This window comes from Artibeus jamaicensis, unplaced genomic scaffold, assembly GCF_021234435.1.
Source record: "Artibeus jamaicensis isolate MK-2021 breed Jamaican fruit bat unplaced genomic scaffold, CSHL_Jam_final scaffold_916, whole genome shotgun sequence".
Lineage (NCBI taxonomy): Eukaryota > Metazoa > Chordata > Mammalia > Chiroptera > Phyllostomidae > Artibeus > Artibeus jamaicensis.
In genome coordinates, this window is record NW_026522059.1 from 10,451,280 (window position 1) to 10,472,091 (window position 20,812).

Sequence of the window (20,812 nt, forward strand, 5' to 3'; positions counted from 1 at the left end):
CAATAAAATAAAATCTTTTAAATTACTAGGAAAAAGTATGTTTTTTACATTTACCAATATTTACCGCTTCTGAAGCTCTTCATTCTTCTCTGAAGTTCCTACTTTCTACCTGCTTATCGCCCCTCAGTTTGAAGAACTTTCTTTTGCATTTCCTGTTTTGCAGGTTGCCTGGCAACTCATCCTCATAGTTTTAGTTTATTTGTGATGTATTTTGCCTTCATTCTTGAAGAATAATGTTTCTGAATATATAATACTAGACTGACAGTTTTTTTCCTTTCAGCATTTTCATATAATTGTTTTCCTGTATTTAAAGTGTCATTTTTTTCTGACTTTAATGATTTTTTTTTTTACATTACTGGTTTTCTTCATATTTACTAGTTCACTGAACTTCTTGTAGTTCTTGAAAGTTCTGTCTTCCACCAAATTTGGGAAATTTTTAGCCATTACTCAAAAAGTTTGGTCCTTTCTCCTTGTCTTCTGGAACTCCAGTTATACGTGTGTTGATCTTTTGACATTTAGCCAAAGGTCCCTGAAACTCTGGTTCCTCATTTTCTAATCTTTGTATTTTTCAGATGGGGAAATTTTTACTGGCATATCATCACGTTCACTAACTTTTTCTTCTATCACTGCCATTTTGATTTTAATCCTTATCAGTTCATTTTAAGTTTCAGATCATATATTTTTCAGTTCTCAAAATTAATTTGATTCCTTTTTATAGTTTCTATTTGAGCATATTTTCATTTACATCTTGAGTATAAGTTTAATTGCTACTTTTGAGTCTTCATCCTTTCTAACATCTGAATCACTTTGGGTTGGTCATTGTCTACCTTTATTTTTCCTGAAAATGGGTCATGTTTTCCTGTTTCTTTGTGAAGTAATTTTATGTTACAGAGACTCTGTCTTCTGTTTTATTTTTTAAAGTATGAATTTTTAAAATTTGTTTTAGCAGGCAATTCATGGTTAGGTTCAGACTGCAAACTGTCTCTTGGGCAGAAGTTCAAATCTTTGGTTATTTTATACTTAGCTAGGATTTTGGGGGGGGGTTCCTGCACATGTATATGATTCATAGATCAGCCGTATATTTGAATATCAATTCAAATATCTTCAAAGGATCATTCACATTCAAAATGATCACTTTATCATTTAAATTATTTTGATAGATATTTTCCATAAAACTTATATTTTACATAAAATGTCCACTTTCTAGCAAATATTCCTTTCATATTTCCTCTTCTTACTCCTTCTGTTCTTTGTGAAGCAGGAGACAGAATCTGTACTTTGATTTTACATTTAACTCTGTGCCATCGGTTTTCCTTTCTGCTCTATCTCCTTTATGTTTCTTTCTCTTAAAAAAAATTACTTTTTCATTACCTTTAATTCTTTAATCCTTTTTGGGTGGTTGGAAAGAAAGATTAGGAACTTATATATGTTATTTGCTTTGTTTCTCTTTACTGCAACACATTATACATTTGCCCAGCCCTAAACCTCAGGAGTTATTAAGTATCTGAAATATTTTGGTTAATATGTAACGAGTTTGAAGAAGTGAAAGCAAGCACACTGTATCCTCATTCTGTTGGGAAGGTACTGCTTGTTGAATTTTTAGATGTTTCAGGATGTTCCAGTGAATTAACAGGGACTTCTGGTGGTGTCAGAACTGCAGTGATGGTGAGAGTAATGCGGTTGACAGATGGTTCTGGTCTGTAGCCACTTCTGCGTGTTTACCTCCCCTGAAAACTCTGCACCACAGTGCTACACTGTATCCTTGTTAAAAACTTGGAAAACTATTTGCATACCCTCAAAGCAAATTTTGAGGTAATAGTGACAGTCAAAGAATGGAGGGTGTATTTTAATGAGATGTAAAATTCTACAAAGATTAGCTCATCTTTATTTTTTAATAAAAGAGGAAAAACAAAACTTAAACTTGTACTCTTAGAACTTTGTGAGTAATACAATAATCGTTTAACTCTAGGTTTTAGTGTGTTCCTTATTGTAAAGCCATTGTGGTACTACATGCTTTTTTAATAACTTTCCCAAATATGATTCAAACTCTGTTTTTTAAATAGCTTATGAATGGTAGTTTATTTGCTTTTTGCTTTTTGAAAAAACTAAATTCTTCAGTTTTTATGTTGTCGTAGTTTATATATAAATATTTTAGAAAACATATCCTTGGTTTGTATTATGCTTCCTTGGAAAACCCGGTTGTATTAAATCTTTAGAGGAGAGCGATCGCGCTGTGGGGTTATAGATGGAGGAAGAGGGCACCATAGGATTCTCTACCGTTTTACCGTAGCTCACTCTTGTACTTACACAGGTGGGGACGTGGTTGTTATTGTGAGGTTAGGTGGGTTGCTTTTTTGTAATTATTATTAATTTTTAGATTTAATGATAGCACTTGAAGATATTTATTTGATATGTAGTTGGGAAAACTTTGTGTGTTTATATGACATATTACAAATAGTATATTGTTACTTGTTGAATAACACCCTATGTTTTTAGCTCATTTTATTGTGTAGAATGTTCTGTATGATCCAGTAGTACAGGTTTCAAAACTCAAAATATTTAGTATATTATCAAGAAAAATTCATTAAGGAACAGAACACAATCATTATGGTGCGTCACAATTTGAAGCATCACATTGCTTCAAAAATATTATTTGTCTGTTTCAATATTCTTTTTTTCCTTTGCTATCAGTGTTCATTTAAATATAAATTTCTTAAGTCATCTAGGGTTGCCATCTTAAAGAATAGTAGCTGTATTTTTGAAGTTTTTAAAACTGTAATTAATGTAAACAGGCTTATTATACAGATGCAAGGAGTTAAAAAAAACAAACTCTGAAAAGCAAATGATTTATTCAGGGTTGTAGACTCAATGGCAGGCTTGTGCCTGAACTCAGTTTTCTTCTCTAGCCTTGTATTTAGTCCGTACCAGATGTTTTCTGTATGAATAATGTTGGCCCATTAACTGACCGATAATTTGTGAATGAACTGATATTTCCCAACTTTGTAATTTACTGGTGTTTTCCTCATTGTAATAGAAAAAAGAAATCATGCTACAGTAACTAATTCTTTCCCTACACCCTTTTTTTTCCCCTTTAGAAAAATTGGAAGCTCCACCACCCACCCCAGGACAACTGAGATATGGTAATGGTTCTGTCATTGTTAAGTATTGTGCATCTATCTTTTGGACTTGGAATAACTATTATCACTCAATGATAGTACAAAAGAGTCAATAAATTAATTCTTTCCAGATAGAAGGGGTTATCTTATTTATTATGCCAGAGCAAAAACTTTATAAACTTGGTTTAAGACTTACCACAATATACAGCATTTCTAATATTGTTACCCATATATAGTATCGTTTAAATATTTTACCATCCCGAAATACAATTACACGTATCATAGAGATTTTCCTAATTTCCAGGAAAAAGGATATACTTACTTTAGCTTGGATTTAAGTTGGGTGACTGCCCAGCTAGGATTCCTAGGCTCAAGGCTGGTAGGACTGTTCTCTGGTGGAGAAAGTCGAGGTCACTGAACCCACCAGGCGGAAGGGCCTTAGATGCTGCTGGCCTGCCGTCCTTGCCCTGTGTGACAGGAACACTTGTTCCAAGGCCGACACCGAGCAGTGTGAAACAGTTCGGGAGCTTGTTATAGGGACATCGGAGGAAGAGAATTATTTATTAGTGCAGTGAACTTTAGTAGGTTTTGAAGTTAAAGCTAAATATGAGATGTGATTTGCTGGTGACTGCTGAGTTATAGAATAGTATTTCCCAAAGGAAATTGAAGAAATTACAGATCGAAAGATCATTACATACTGGAGAGCAAACGTACAGTTTTTTAAAAACATATTTAAAGTGCTTTTTTTCTCTCAGAGATAGAATATAATTTATGTTAGAAATAAGTAACTGTCCCCAAATACCAAAGTAATTTAAGAATTAAGACTTGAGGTAACCTTTCCTGATTCTAGTAGCCTATAGTCATATATTCTGTATCCATAGCACTGTATACTACTAGTATCATTTTTGGTCATATTGAGATGAACTGCTTATGTGAATGTGTTATCATAAATGTCCTGAGGTCTGGTAAACAAGTCTCATTCGTCTTTGTATCTCAGATGCCTAGTGGAGTATTCAGTACATTTATTTAACCTTTTGAAAAGTATATTTTTCCTTTGGGTTGAAAATAAATTTTTATAGGTCACATTTATCTAGGTCTGAACATAAAAATTTGATATATTTTATAATTCAGAGTTAGAATAGCAACCTTCCTAGGTGTTATTGACCAAGTGTTTACTAATAGCAATTAATCTAATCTTAGTTTAATAGCCTTAATACATAACTTTAAGATATTTGTAACTGGCCAGTTTTAGAGATGCCAACATGTTAAGTAATCCCAAAGATTTGTGGTTGCTTTGTCGTATTTATATTGAAAAGACAGTTGAGAAGATGATTTGGGAGGCTTCTCTCCAGAGATATATTTAAGTAGTTTTTTCTTCACCCTAAGTTGTTTCATTCAGTAAATTTAAAAAATTTCATTGTCCTCTTTTGACCTATCAAATTTGTATCATATTTTTTGGAAATTGAGATTGTGTATATGTTTTGGCTCCTTATAAAATTTTGAATGTTTAGTAGTTAAGCAACTAGACTTAAACAAAAACTCAAAGAAATAAGACTAGACTCTTTAATAGAAAAATCCCACTCATTATGTGCAATTTGATTTTTATCATCTTTAACAGGTTTTAAAATAATTTTTATAATGAAAAGATGTGCTTTTTATCTTAGACATTCTTGCTTGATAACAAGAAAAAATCTGAAATGACCTAGGATATATACTAATTTCCCTTGATCTTAGTCTTTGATAGTCATTGTGGGTAGAGGGGTTTTTTTTTGTGTAGGTATTCTAGACTATTTATTAGCCTTTTCTGATTGTCTCATTATAGTAATACCAAACCTTCATAATTTCTGGATTATATTTTAATTATACTATCTGTGGGTGTTACTGCATAAAAAAAAAAGAACTCTAAAGTCACTGAAACTGAACACATAACCAGTTGGTTTATGGGACTTTGTATTTTGGATATAGTATAAAACTAAGAGCTTTGATGTTTAACTTAAAAAAAAAAACCCTCCTTAGTTGAACTGTTACTCACTATACCTTGGCAGTTTTATAGATTAATTAGAATAAAGTCTTTTAACTATCCCTAGCTTTTAATCTGTTCACAGTCAGCCTTCAATTCTCTCAATCTGGAATTCCCTTCCTTTCCAGGTTAGTGGTACTCAACCTACTTAGTTAATGTTTATTGAGCATCTACTATGCACTAGGCATTCTGCAATATGCTGAAGATGCAAACATGAATAGAATGAGACTTAAGTGTATAAAAATTATATAGGTATTCATCCTAGCTACACTTCTATTGTCTCAGGTTATTCAGGTTATGTACAAGACAGATGAGGTAAGGTGTGCCTTTGGTAGGAAGAGGCCAAGTTACGTTTTGATTTCAATACAATATTGTTTGTTTATAGTTTGTGAAAGTATTCAGGGATACTGGTGCATCATGAGGGGAAACAAGACTTTGCACATAGGCACCTAAAATATAGATGAGATAATCACATTTTTCTAATGTTTGTTTAAAAAAAATTTTTAGTGAGCAAAAGTGACCAAATAGCTTCCCTGAAATTTGATTCAGGGAATTTTTTGTTATTTCTAATGTGGAGATGAATTTTATGATATGGGTCTAAGTATAAGAGAGAAACAGATTGATGTCAATATCAATTAACATGGTATTCATAATATTTATTTACTTATTCTGCCATTAACTATATGTGATTTGTGTGTGTTGCCAATAAAAAACAGAAAAGCCTAACACAATTGTTTTTACATGTTACGTGTTTTTATTTATTTTTTCCCTCAGTATAGCTTCTCCCAAGTAGCGAAACTGCAGCAGGAGCAGGATCTTATGGCTGTGGGGAGTGGGGAGCAAATTCCAGAGCTTATCAGATCTGTTCAGGAGGCTTTAATCATACGGTCTGTTTTGTCATTTTAAAATTGTAGAAATCCTAAAATATGTTTTTCTGTTTTTGATGTTTTTCAGTATTCATCCACAATGCGATACCTTTCATAGGGTTTGGCTTTTTGGATAATGCAATTATGATTGTTGCAGTAAGTTCTTTCTCTCACCCCTTCTATTTTGAGTAAATAAAGAAACTTATGTGCTCTAAGTTTTTCTAATAATTTGCATATTGTAGCTGAAGTTTTCGTTAGTATCATAATGAAGCCATTTTTTACTATATTTTATCTTAATTAGACTATAGCTTAATTTTAAAGCATCATATATATTATCCATTAAGACTTTGTGGTAAAGCATGGACAATAATAAACACATACATATATTGCAATGGTCTATATTATCCTGTTCTAGTTTCAGCATTCTTATTAAGTAAAAAAAGTATGTAAAATTTTCTGATGTTCTTTAATTGTATCAGCAGTTTATATCACATATGTTATTTGATTAGTTCCTTGCTCAATTTTCCCATGCAAAAATGTTCTAAAGGGTATTTTTATATAGTCTATCTATCCATTTAACCAGAAGATGTTCTAAATTTCAATTCAGAGCACTGTGAATATACACCTCTTGTGTCTTCGCTGTAATGTTGGAACGAGTTTTCCTTTTCTGTGCTCAGTGTAAGGGTGTTCTTTAAAAGTGGTGTTTAGTCTCAGGGATGGCTGGTTTCTCTTTTTTACTGTTACATGACACCTTTTGTTAGTGGACCCCAGTACTGGGTTCAGATTCTAAAGTCGGAAATAAGCCCACGATTAAAATGCACCTATGTTGAAACCAGCCAGTGCTCTATCAGTTCTTTTAACTGACCCTAACTTTAACGAAAGTCTATGAACTCTAGCCATTATGTGTGACCCGGATCCTCAGTCCCGGTCCTGGAGCAAAGCTCGCCTTAGCCCCTCCTCCTGTCGCTGGGCCCGCCTTTCTCCCCCACTTCCGGACCTCCTCCTGCCCCCAATCCATCCTGGGGGGCGGGGGGGGGGGGCTAGTGAAGCTCACCTGAGCTCAGCCTTAAAAAAAAAGTAATGATTTTGGGATTCTTGAATATGGGGGAAATACATAGGAGAGATGTAGAGTTTTGGGGTTGGTTCGTTTTTTGGGTTTTGGAGGTCACATGTATTACTACAAGTGGAGGTAAATGGAGTATTTGGTTTCAAAATTGGGATAAAAGGATAACTTACATTGTGTAGATTATAATATTTGCTTAAAGAATATCTAAAACTGGCTCATTGAAGAATGGTTTTCTTTGGTATATAGTCTCATTTGTGTCCAGATTGATGGGAATCAGGTGTCCAGAAAGTCCAGCCTTCACCTGGCTCAGGAATCCGACAGGGTTCCCGCATCAGGAAGGTACCCCACCCCCCCACAGTCACGGAAAACACTGTGACATGCATCCAAGCTGAAGGCGTTCAGCTCCCCTTGGATCATTCCTTCACAGCGTGGTCTGGCAAAAGCCTCTAAAATATTTCAGAAGGCTAGTGTTTTGACTGATTTCAACGTTTTCCTAATATGTATGTAAGAATCAAATTGGCCCATTTATGTATCTGTGAATGTGGAAAACTTAGCCAGTTAGAATTACATGGTCTTCTCTGAAATTACTAAAATCTGAATTGGTTAGGTGATTTAAATAGTTCATGTAAGTCAGATCTAATTGTAATGAAAACTTTGTTATGATGAATTTATAAGCTGTAGTCAAGACTTGTGTTTCTTCAATACATTGTCTGAATTAGAGTCTGTGACAAATATGTCTTTTAATTTTATTTGACTCACTCAATAATGTAGATTCTCTTTACTAACAGCTGCTAGCTTCCGTGCTGCCATCTTAAAAATCTTTATTTATTTATTTTTTTTTACCTCAGCAGGGCAGAGCTTAGATATTCAAATGCCGAAAGACTGACCTCGCTACAGGGAAGTGCTTCGATGATACATTTTGCATAAAGAGGGGCTCAGGGAGACTCTAAAGGGAGATCAGAATTAGGGAAACGGTAGCTTTTTAAATCCCAAATAAGACCTTCACAGTATGGTGCTATCATTTGCTCGAAAATAAATATCTAAAGTAACAGATGCTCGCGTTTAAATAGAGCTTCCAACAAAACAAAACACCCACATTCTAGAGTCAAATTATTGCATTATTGTTTGCTACTCTGTGAGTCTCATTATTAGTGTGAGAGTGGACTATTTTTGCAGGCCCAGCTGGCCAACTCCAATTTAGTGATATTTGTTTTTCTGGTTTGCACTGAAATCCAGTTTCAGGGATTTATCACCAGGTTATCATTTATATAATACTAAAATATTTAAATCGCTGGCTTCAATACCTGATTGAGAGTGATAGGTATGGCAAAAATATTATCCTGTAATAATTGCAAACTAGTCGAGGGACAGAGAAATTTTCCAAAGAGGCTTTATACTACACTGCTGAGACTAAAATACACAAATAATGTAACTATAGCATCTATGAAAAGGGCAATAAGTGATCAGTACTATTACAGGAATTTTTTTACTCAAAACAAATACCCAAACTGATTGCCCCTCACACTGGGGACAGCTGTGTCTGTTGTAAGACAGTGAGTTAGGTATACTGGGCTCAGCTTCCCTATCATGACGTGGACGTTTGGTATTTTCCTCTTTCTGAGCTGTGCTCTCTGGGCTGCTGCTACCCTAGTTGTAGTAATAAAGACAAATTTGTATATAACTGCTGGGGATAGAGTTGACCTTTATTGTTAACTGCTATTCATACTAAGCTTTTGGTTCTATAGTTTTTTTTAATTATGTTTTTATACTATGGGGATTTTTTTTGTAATTTAGTGGGGTTTGGGATTATTTTTCTTGCAATTTGATTAGGATAGAATTTGTTAGAATTCTAGAGTAGATTAATTGTATTAAGGTGACAAACCAGGTATAACTTTAAGACAAATAGTGTTTGATTTGTTTATAACTTCTAACTCACCTGTTACATGAAATCTAATTGAACTATGCAAAAAAGTCAAGGAGGGGATTGTCCGTTGCCTTCAAACTGACTTTGACTTTATATGAGGCTTTTTATGCTTTTAGAAGAACCTTCAGCTTCTTTAAATTTAATTAAATGATTAAGCGCTTAAATACTTTCGTAAACACATATATTGCACACAGATTCTTCTTGGGTCATTCCTAATGACTCATGGCTGTTAAAAGATGCTGTATTTATTTTTCATGCACTGTAACTGTCAGGTGCTTCTCTTCAGGATTAAAGCTCCAGTGTTGTTTCATTTTTATGTCCCTCTATGAAGATACACGTCCTCATTCTTTGTGCCCGATCTTTGTTTTTATTCAGAAATCTCTTTCTTTAGGTACCTTTACCACCTTGTAATTTTAAGTACCCTGGAGACTTTGGTGCATCAGGTCTATAGGAATTGGTCTTAAAGGGGTGGAACCAAAAGGCTTAGGGGAAAGAAAATTGAGGAAAGCTTAACTCAGCTTCTCTTCAGTTTGACAAATAATTGATTAATGCAGTATTTCTACATACCAGATAGGGCATTCTTTTTTTGTCTTCCACAAATATCATTCAGATTTTAAAAGCACTTCAAGCATTAGTATTCAGGAGAACTTTAAAAAATTAAGTCCATTTATGGAAGCATTGCCCAAGGATTAGAATTGAACTGGCACTGTGGATCCTAGGATTTCTTCTTTAGTCTGTGTAATTACCCACTGGAATACCTGTATTTTGCCGTGTGTAGAGGAATGAGATCGAAGTGGAAAGTCTTAAACTCTCTTAGTAAGTGAATGCAGTGGAACTACAGCGGAGCCTCATTTGTGCTGTGGCTCATTGTATGTAATGGTCTTGTTACTCCTTAATGAGTCAGATTGTCTCTTGACTTACAGACTAAAGAACTGTTCTAAGGGTAATTTTTGAAGTTAATGATGTTCTGGGTTCCTACAAACTGGTTTAGCCTGTCTTTTTAATTATTTATAGCATAAGTAACAATAGTATTGATGTAGCATTCAGAATTTAAAATTTAGGTGAGTGTCGTCTTTGTGCTGAAAGTTCTTTAAAGCAGCCATCTCTGGGATAGGAAAACATAAACCCTAGATTCTCAACAAATTGCTTTGTGTATGTGTTGCTATTTTTTATTTTTCTGGAAAGCTAATTTTAATAAAGAAAATATTTATGTTATTTCTGCATGAATGCATATACTTAATAATGAAATGAACCACTGTGTTATATGTGCATGTTTCTGCATATTTTTCTATATAATTTTGCTGCAGTAATGCATTTGACTATTTTACCTATTTCTATTAATGCTTTACTATTCCTTTATCATCAGAACTTTAATATTTTGAGATTAATTTCTTTGTGATCATTTCTCAGGGAACCCATATTGAGATGTCTATTGGAATTATTTTGGGAATTTCAACTATGGCAGGTATTTAATAATAGTAATATTATTATTGTACTGTGTGTTGAAAAGCCATTTTAGTAGGTTAGGTTTAGAAGAGGATAATTTATTGGAATGAATTTACTCATAAAAGTGTCAACTAGTTTGCCCTGGCCAGCGTGGCTCAGTCGGTTGGGTGTTGTTGTGCAAAGCAAAAGTTCGCCAGTCAGAATCTGGTCAGGGCACATGCCTGGGTTTGTGAACTGGTCCCCAGCTGGGGCGTGTGTGAGGAGAGCCAATGGCTAGGTGTTTCTCTCACACATCAGTGTTTCTCTCCCTCTCTTTCTCCTTCCTGTCCCCTCTCTCTAAAAATAAATAAAATCTTTAAAAAAATGTCTAAAGCCCTGGCTGGTGTAGCTCAGTGGATTGAGCGCGGGCCTGCAAACCAGACAATCGCGGTTCGATTCCCAGTCAGGGCACATGCCAGGGTTGCAGGCAGGTTCCCTGCAGGCCAGTTCCCAGCAGGGGACGCACGAAAGGCAACCATACATTGATGTTTCTCTCCCTCTCTCCTTCCCTTCCCCTCTAAAGATAAATAAATAAAATCTTAAAAAAAAATAAAATAAAATAAAAAAATGTCTATTAGTTTATCACCTAAATCCTATTCATTTAATTCTTAATTTTGTGTATGTAACACTGAGAAATTTTAGGAACTTTGTTAGTTAATGGGTAGCAATAATCTACTGTAATAACTACGTTTAAAAAAAGTTTTGCTTTTAATTACTGGTTACCCTGAAACCTTTCCACCCTTTTTTCCCCTCTATTAATTATTTTCAAGTTGGGTAGGAAAATCAAAGAAGGAATTAAATACATGATGGAAAATCTATTTTGGCTCTATCTTCATCTTTTCCCCCAGTTAACACTCTGTTCACGATGGTGGAATTTGGGGATGGTTCTGTGTCGTACATATTGCGTGGGGCATATGAACCCAATGAGTTAATGAAAGAGACATTTTTTTCTTGGCTTTCTTGAATTTCAGAGCTGTGCATATAGCTTTACTGTTTTCCAGATATCTGAATTCCCTTTAACAAATATTGTCTGAAAGTCATAACTACAAAATATTGTACCTGTTTTAACATTGAAACCAAAATGAAAACCGGCTGCCACGACAGGAAAAAACCCGACTCCTTTGATGGAGGCAGAACACTGTACTCTCAGAAGTGTGTTCTATTTTGAGTTCTTGAGATGAGAGCTGTCCAGTGAGTTACTTTGAAAGCAGACAGTTGTTTCAGTTTGAGAGATGCTTCCAGACAAGTGATTTATTGGTTACAAAGTAATGTATTATAATGATTTTAATGACTTCCATGTAGCAATTCACTTGTCATTTTCCACTTTTTTTAGCTGCTGCTTTGGGGAATCTTGTGTCAGATTTAGCTGGACTTGGGTAGGTGCATTCATTTCTTCATTTGTGCATGTGTGTACTTGCTGTCTTTCTCTTCTTCATTCTCCTATAATTAAGGAGGCTAAAAAAGGAACATTTATTTGTGTGTGTGTTTTAGAACTGAATTTTAAAATTTCTATATCAGTAGTACTAAATCTTTGCCGGGCACCAAATATAGATGCCTGGGTCTCAGCCCAGTCATACGGAATTAGTATTTCTGGGGATGGGGCCGTGACATTTGGGTTTAATAATCTTCTCAAGCAATTCTGATATTAGCAAAATATTTTCTAAAACGATCACAATGCAAGCAGAGTTAAGTATTTATATGTATGTATTTTATATACATTTCCAAGGCTGAGATAGGATTAATAGTAGGAACTCCTATCGTTATTTCAGCCCAGAGGTGAGGATGCTGGGAATGTTTTCTAGAGAGAGAAACTTTTCCAGGGAGCAATGGCCAAAGCACACATGTCTGTGTCTGGCCAGTTTTTGTCTTTTTACTTCATGTGGCAAGAATGATGAAACAAACCGAGGACTCTACTTAGAAAAGCCCAGTTCTTTCTTTCTACTTTTATACTCATTTCCAAGCGTCAAAAGGCCTGGGCTGCTTCTTGAGCCTGGGGAAGTCTGGGAAGTATAAATTGGACTAAATTGGCATTAATTATAGTGATAAATACACTCTCTTTTACTCAGTCTTTGGTTCTGTTCTTTCCTTCCCTGGCTCACTGGAGCGGGAAGTTTTGAAATTTAGACTTGGGGCCAACAGAAGTCTACTCGGCCCTGAGATGCAGGCAAATGCAGCTTTGAAAGTGAGCTGGGGTTGGGGCCAAAGCTGAGGTTAAAACTCAAGTTTCTTTGCTTCGGGGCCAAGGCGGAACGTTCATATTCCTAGAATTTCTGGGATAAATCTGTAATGATATCACTCCTCAAACATTCCATTTCCCAGTTTCCAACTTGAAGTTAATAATGTTACTGGAGCTGCTGCAATAGCTTTTTCTACATTTAATAGAATGAATCAATTTAATAGATTTTAAGGCCATTTAGCTTTAGATTGCTTCATAAAACAATTGTTTTTTGTTTATAGATAAAGATTTTGTTGGAAGACTTTATATTTGAGACCTATTTCTTCTCTACCTTAAAAAAATCATTAACACGTATCACAGTTTATCGGTTCTTAGATACACAGTTTTTTTTAGACTTAATGTATCTGACATTGGCATTTTTTCTTTTTTATAGTAGATAAAGTAAGATTGTATCTAATAAGTGATGGTAACTTGGAATTGATAAATGCTTGAGATTGTCCTGAAAATTCTAGGCCATTTTTGTCATCTATCTGATCAATTTTGGAAGTTTTTGCTTTCTGATAATAAGTATTAATTCATACCATAAATTAAAAGGCTTTACTTTGAATTTAGATTAAATGCATAAATTGTCATTGTAAAAAATTTTCTATACCTTGGATTGGCCTTTTTAAATTAATAGTAGAGAATAATTTCTCTAAGTCAATTAATTTACCTATGTACTAAATATAGTAATATGAAAATAGTTTTAAACTGGATATATTTATGCACAATAAAAAAATGAAAGTTTATGAAAATGTTTATAGCATTTCTAGGGTGCCAGTTAATTACAGGTATAAAATTATTTTGTTTCTCTTTGTAATAATTAGCTTTTTACTGCCCGAGGATATTTTTGTGTCTCTTTAACAACCTGTGTTCTGTCCTCGTGTATTTTGAAGACTCGCAGGCTACGTCGAAGCTTTGGCTTCCAGGCTGGGCCTGTCGATCCCTGACCTCACACCAAAGCAAGTCGACATGTGGCAAACACGAGTTAGTTCGCACCTGGTAAGTCTCCACGTGGTGGTGCATTCGGGTGGCCGGGTCAAGTTCAGTCCCTTCTGAGACAAAAATTTATTCAATTGTCCAGGCCTTGGCAGTTTTCAGTGAAAAAGTAATTTTTATTGACTTGTTTTTTGTAGGTGTACTTGATTTTTTAAATTTTCTTCGTATACTTCATTTAATCTTGAGGTATTAGTTATATCTTAGCCATAAAGTGAATAATGAACGATAGTTCTCTTTGAGGATGGTTTGGGTAGAGAACCAGACATTTAAACAAATTATAATTTAGTGGGACAGGTACAGTAGTAGAATTTTACACGAGATATAATAATAGCACAAGTAAATAATAAACACTTTGTGGGGAGAATTTTCTTTTGGTGAGGAGATTTCTTGGTGATTATTAGATCTAAGCTAATTTTTTTTTTATTATTGGTGAGACATGTACTAGGTGAACAAGAGATTCCAAGTGTATTGACCAGCAGGCAGAAATCATGATAAAAGCAGGGTGTGTTCAGAGAGGTACAAGAAATTGGGTGTTGCTGGGGTATAACATGCAGTGGTTGTGGGTAGAAGCGGCAGTAGAACACAGCACGGGAGCAGCAAGAATGGATCAGACAAGAGAGACATTTTCCTGTCGATGTGTAAATCATGCTAAGGAACTTGAACCTCACACCGAGGTGATGGAGTGCTGTTCTAAATAGGAAGGAAGGGAAGTAGGTGGATCCCAGTGCCACCAATTAAGTCAAGAAGAGGAGGGGGAACATGTTTGTAGGCGAGGAGAATGAGTTCTGTTTTGGGCATGTTGCATTTGAGATACTAGTAGGACACTCAAATGGTGACACCTAGTAGGCATTTGGATTAAAGGTCGAGAGTTACAGAGGTCTGAAATAGAGAGAATGATGTTATCATTCATTCATTCATTCAACAAATATTTGTTGTTTACTTATTGTATGCAGGGTGCAGATCTAGGCGTTTTGAATATACTGGCTAATAAAACAAAATGTTTTTTTTTCTGGTGCCTCTTACTTTCTAGCAGCCTGAGGGGAGAGAAGCTATTTTAAAGCCCCGACAGATAAGATATTTAGTATATTAGAAGTTCACAGTGTTATGGGAATCAGAGAAAAAAGAAAGCCGAACCGAGTAGAAGGGTGCTAGGACAGACACAGACTGCAGCGGTACACAGGAGGGTCTCTGCGGGCCTCAGTGAAAAGGCCGGTGATGGTTAGAACCGTGTGAGAAGGTGATTGTGGAGGGCAGTGGTTCTCTGCGTGCGATGCCACGACCAGCGGGATCCGCATTACCTGGGAGCTTAGTAGACGTGCGAATTCTTAGGCTCTGCCTTAGACCTATCTATTGCTGTATAAAAATTACATGGGAGTGTGTGTGTGTGTCCATACCTGCAATTTGTAGATGCACTGAAGCGATAAACTAGCTAGCTAACATCAGCAGAGGTGTTGAGGGGTAAGGATGTTCTAACATTCTTGTAATTGGGCTTAACATTTTACTGCCACCGTTGGGACCAAGAGATTGTTTTCCTGGGGTCTTCTCACATAAACAATAATTCTGTTTTCTTTCTATATTATAAGTAGGTCCCTTTCCCCTCTTCTATAACAAAAGCACTTCAGTTATTAAGCTATTATTTTTATATATGTATTTGTGTGTGTGTGTGTGTGTGTGTGTGTGTGTGTGTGTGTGTGTGTGTTTTGATAAAACTCCATAAGCATATTCCTTAGTTGTTGACTCTGCTCGTTTTATGTTAGGATCAAACCTTCTGTTCGGTACCATGACATTTGGTGGTGAACAGGCTGAAGTTGTAGTGGTTGAGGTTAGTGACCGGCCATCTAGTTATGACATGAACTAACTCTGAAGTTCTACATAACGGAATATATGCCAACAACACACATGCAGCTTCTAATGGACATATGTTGCATTTCAAAACCTCGTTTGTAATTTGGTTGTTTGAAACTCTGGAAATACTATTTTTGCAAAACAGTATCTCAGATGTACTTACGTCCTTAGTTAACTCCAGTATACTACAGTTAACTACAGGGTCTGGTATCGTAAGATCTGAAAATCATACATGTGAGTAACTGTTCTTAACAGTAGAAAAATGTGTGTTAGGTCCTGAATCAGGGAGGCAGAAAAGGAAGTCCCATTTCTTTATGCCAGTTGAGATAACTGGGTTGGTGCTCATTGACTGGCATTTCTCCAGTGCGGGGGAAGAAAGCCTTGGTTTTCATGGACGATAGTAGCAGACGTTCTAACAGGGTGGGAAGAAGTGGAGTCTATTAGCAGTGGTCATTTTACATATATATAATGACCCATATATATATGGGGAAGTCAGGAATCTAAACTAGAATGTGATCTCTATAAGTGTACATAAGTAACAACATCATCTAAAGTCAAAATAAGAATCAAGGTGAGGTTTTTTTCTTGTCTTCTGACATTAAAATATATGTACAATTTTTAATAAGTGTTTTCTAATTAAATATTTCTTTGATGTTATTTTTATGGCCATTTGATAAAAAAATTTCCTGGTTGTGTTGAACTTTAAATAGCATTTGTTCTAAAATTGTTTCGTAGATTCTTTTTTGTAAAAGACTTTATTTATTTATTTTTATTTTTAGAGAGAGGGGAACGGAGAGAAAAGGAGAGGGAGAGAGACACTGATGTAGGAGAGAGACATCGATCGCTTGCCTCTCGCATGCCCCCAACTGGGGACCTGGCCCCCAACCCAGGAATGTCTCCTGACTGGGAGTAGAACCAGTGACCTTTCAGTGCAGAGTCTGGCACTCAGTCCACTGAGTCACAGCAGCCAGGACTTTTTTTATATTTAAGTTACTATGATCAAATGACATGCAGTCGCAGTTAAATTTTATAGTACATAGTAATTGTTTATAGTAAATACTTAAGCAAGGATTCCTCTTACAGGGCTAAAATAACTTTAAAAAAATGTTTTCTTTTGTTTCCTTAGGGCAAAGCCGTTGGGGTGACTATTGGCTGCATTCTAGGAATGTTCCCCTTGATTTTCTTCGGAGTAGGTGAAGAAGATGAAAAACTGGAAAAGAAAAACTAGCCCTCTTACAGTATCTATAAAAAGATGTAAACTAATGTACCTCAATTATTAAATCTGCTGTCGCGACATTTAGGAATTAAGACAGTAACAGTGTATAGATACGGGATCAAATAATTTTAGCATGTATCGTGGAAAACACTAACTTATTGTGGTTTGGTTTTCTTAGGACATCTTTTTAAAAAAAAACAGTATCATTTTGTGTAAATTGTCAAAATGCTTTTTCATCAATGGCAGTCAGTGTTTTATTTTTTCTTCTCTTTCTTTGTCTATCCAAATATCATCTAAGTATCAGTTGTTGGTGTACTGTACTGAATTGGGGTGTGCCTGTTTGTTACTTAACGTGTACACGCATGAAAGCACTTTCCGTTGTGTGCTGTGTAGCTACAGTTCAGCCTTAAGATTTCTCCAAATTACTTAAGGTGTTTAATATCAGTTGAAGATTTTTTACTCTCTTTCTGGCAACATCAATTTTGTACTGTTTCACAGTAAACATTCACAGTTATATAGTTTGTCATCATTTTTTATTCCCACATCTATTCCAGATGGATGTAGACTTTAAATATTTTAAGTTTTCATTACTTATTTTAATTTTCTAACCTTACTGTCTCAAGTGCCAGAGGTCAGTCAGAGTGAGCAATTAATTATGTGGTCTCCCTACTTACATAATACCATGCATGTTAAGTGTATTATGGTTTTTAACTCCTGAGAGGAAGAAAAATATTATTTTAGGGTCTTTTTAATGATGATTGTGGAATTATAGGGAGCTAAGGGGTTTGGCATGACACTTGGAAATTGAGACTAAAAAAATTTTTTTTAGAGAAATAGAAAATGGGAACTGTCAAAAAGGTTTATAATATAAAAGGTAAAGTTGAAAGGATGTTTGTAAGGTTAATGAGATATAATTTATATAGTTTGGGAAGGATTCCTCCCCCCACTCCAAAGTGTGTTGTTATCTGAATTGAGTGAATCTGAGTCCTTCCTACTCATAATTCTGGTGTTGTTGTGTCTTATTTAGAGAGTTTTATTTCTGGATAACTTCTTTTGAGGTGAAACTAAATATTATATATACATATGTGTGTATATATACATATATATATCTTTTTGGTATATATAGTGTAATTGTCAAAAGTTAGATGAGTTGAAATTCTTTTTTTTTGGTCTTTTTTCTTTTGTGGTATTTAAATCACATTCTAGGCTGAAGCTACTTATTTCAGTCTTGTATATCTGACTTAAATATAACCATGTGGGAATCATAAAATTTGATTTTATGAACACTTAAAGTTGTTACACATGCTACAAAATTACTCTTACTTGTAAGAGTAACTAAACACATCATGGAGGAGAAAAACAAATTAAAATTATTACTTGGGCCGCTGAAATTATTTATGTTGATAAATAGATGCAAAATAAAGGCAATTTTTAGGGTGGTGGTATTTACATCCACCTTACTTTAAAATTTTATTTGCATGTGTTGACTTTGAGCCCTTTTCAGAGGAGCTGATTTTCCCCACTAGGCAATTTGTCACCAATTCTCTTTGGTGCCCTTCAAAATAATTTAGTATTATCCTTAAGCATGGGTTTTTGAAGGAAAAAAATGAATCCTGTGATGTGACAATAAATATATACTATTCTTATATACAGATACATGACAGTCTCATTTGATCAAATTAGAATTATAGAACTTGGTATCTTATTAAACAGGATGCCATACACACACCAAATTTTGTTTTTATTATTTCAGATGAGAGGACTAGAATGCTTATTAAAAATTTTTATTTATATTTCTGTGCTTTTGTCCCTAACTTGACCTTTCTGTTTCCTGAAAAAGCATTTTATTGTGGTGCTTACATTTTTTTCTTATTAATTAAATCCATATCCAGAAACCTTGCCTGCGAGTTGAGAAAGGGCTTTGAGTTTTGGTTTTTTTTTTCATTTTTCAGTTGAAAATAACCCAGCTCTACAAAATCTTTCAGTTTAGTGAACATCTATAGAGTTACTTAAGGTACCCAAACATGTAACATAAAATCTTCTTATTGAAAGCTATTTTAATTTACGACACAATAAAAATTTGCATCATTTAGGTAATTACTTTTCAAAAAATGGGACCCTTTTGTCTTTAACCTAAGATGAACATTTTTTTCAGGATCTTGCTCTATATTAGTATGGTGCTTTGCACAGAGTGATTTCTGAAAAATGGGTCCCTTTAAGATGATTAATTTATGGAGTCATTAGTTTATCTGTCTCAGAGAACCTTATTTCAGATTGAAACTGGAATCCTTGTTCTCACATCAGCTATCTACTTACTGGGAGAACTGTAACTGGGGTTAAATGCAACATGAGCTACTTTTTAGTACTGTTCACTTAAAATCCATGTCGTCATGTGTTATGATTTATTGACTTCTGGGTGCATGTAAATTGGGTGCATTTTGTTGCCACTGTATGTTAAATGGTGACCAATGTTTTTACAAAAGAGTTGAACAAAAAAGTCTTTTAAGAAATTTGGAATGTGGTTTTGATTTTGAGGTTTGATTTTCTTCCTAATCTCTGAGAGTTCTGGTTATTGTGTCACCGAAAGACATAGGATTAGTAGATGCAGATTCCTGAGGGAGTGGAATGGGACGATTGTCACCTCACTGAAATCCACACTTGCGGTACAACATTACAGTTATGAGAAAAGAATGATCCTATATGGAGATAATTTATCTTTAAGAGGGTGGCAAAAAAAGCTGTAGAAAGATTGGCGTAAATTACACTCATGGGCATTTATAGCAGTCCTAGTCAAGCCTTCTACATAATAATGCCTCACTTACTTTGCTCCTTTTCTCTAGAAGGTGAGCTCTGAAGGTAATGGAAACTTATCTTTACGACAAAAGTTTGCCCAAACCATTTCAAAGTAAATCTTTCTAATTTTAGAATTATATTTTCTTGCTGTCTTAAGAGTGTATTAAATATAATGTAACCTTTTTCTTAGTGGCTAAGCATCATTTTCTTGGACCTGGGTATTGTGTGTTAATGCAGTATCTTGGGAATCTGGATTTTATTTCTCATTTTTCCCATTTTTTTTTGCTGCTCTCACTTCTGGAAACTGCTTTGTTTCTCTAATTTGCTGCTTCCAGGCTACTGGATGGTCTTAGAAACTAGATAGCGAGTTTGACCACATATTACTTGGGAGAGATTAATAAATCGACTATGGAGACTGAGTGACATGGCGATGGTGATGATAAATACAGTGTTAGATCCCTTCTGTTAAGCACTGTTAGTTGCTACGTACTGTGATGTTTTCCACCCATTAGCACATTTCATCACTTTAATAACAACGATGAGTTGGTGCTGTTATTATGCCTGTTTCCTGCCGGGTCAGTTGAGACATGAAGAGGTTGATTTGTCCACCAGGCCACCACTAATGAGTGGGCTGGAATCGAGCTCTGCCCAAGTACAAGGCCTAAGTGCTTGACGCCTGTGCAATGGGGACATGAGTTGCATGGGCTTTGTAGTGTCCCTTCTCTGGTAGGTTCCTTTTTACCGGCCCGTCTGTGGAGTCACTTTCTCGTCTGTAACCTAGGGGGGGATTGTACTTACTCTCTCAAGGTCCCTTTAACAAATCCTGTGTTTTGGTTGCATGCTGTGTGCTAGGAACTGTTCAAGGCACCGAGTGAACAGCCAGAACATCCCTTGCTTCATAAAGCTTATACTGTGGGGGAGGAGAATACAGAAAAGCAAATATATACTAAATGTATTTTATGCCAGATGGTGATAAGTTCTATAGCTATAAATGCCCAAGGAAGACAGAAAGTACCAGTGGTCATATGTAGGGGCGGGGGGCTATTTTTATGTAGAGTGGTCAGGGAAACCCTGAAAGCTATGAGAGCATCAACAATGCTGCAAATAGATGGCATCGTGCTAGGTTCTAGAAAGTGATGGTAAGAAAATATCCAACATGTGAAGTATATTTCACTTTGGAATGCATTGACCATGTTTTTGGGTTTTTCGTATTATTAATGTTTTGTGGATTAAGCTGAAAGGTTAATATTTAAATATTAAGACTAAT

General features: G+C 35.2%; 1 protein-coding gene across 3 annotated transcripts in view; it reads left to right on the plus strand.

Moving 5' to 3' along the window:
• Nucleotides 1-19,728, plus strand: part of TMEM65 (transmembrane protein 65) — a 40,334-nt gene extending 20,606 nt beyond the window's left edge. For all 3 annotated transcript variants that reach the window (XM_053661067.1, XM_053661068.1, XM_037166684.2), the window contains 6 exons: nt 3,096-3,140; nt 6,091-6,158; nt 10,403-10,457; nt 11,811-11,853; nt 13,589-13,694; nt 16,663-19,728. In XM_053661067.1, the coding sequence (XP_053517042.1) occupies nt 3,096-3,140; nt 6,091-6,158; nt 10,403-10,457; nt 11,811-11,853; nt 13,589-13,694; nt 16,663-16,764 (419 nt within the window). In that variant the 3' untranslated portion in view covers nt 16,765-19,728. The remainder of the gene's footprint in view (nt 1-3,095; nt 3,141-6,090; nt 6,159-10,402; nt 10,458-11,810; nt 11,854-13,588; nt 13,695-16,662) is intronic.
• The last annotated feature ends 1,084 nt before the right edge of the window (nt 19,729-20,812 follow it).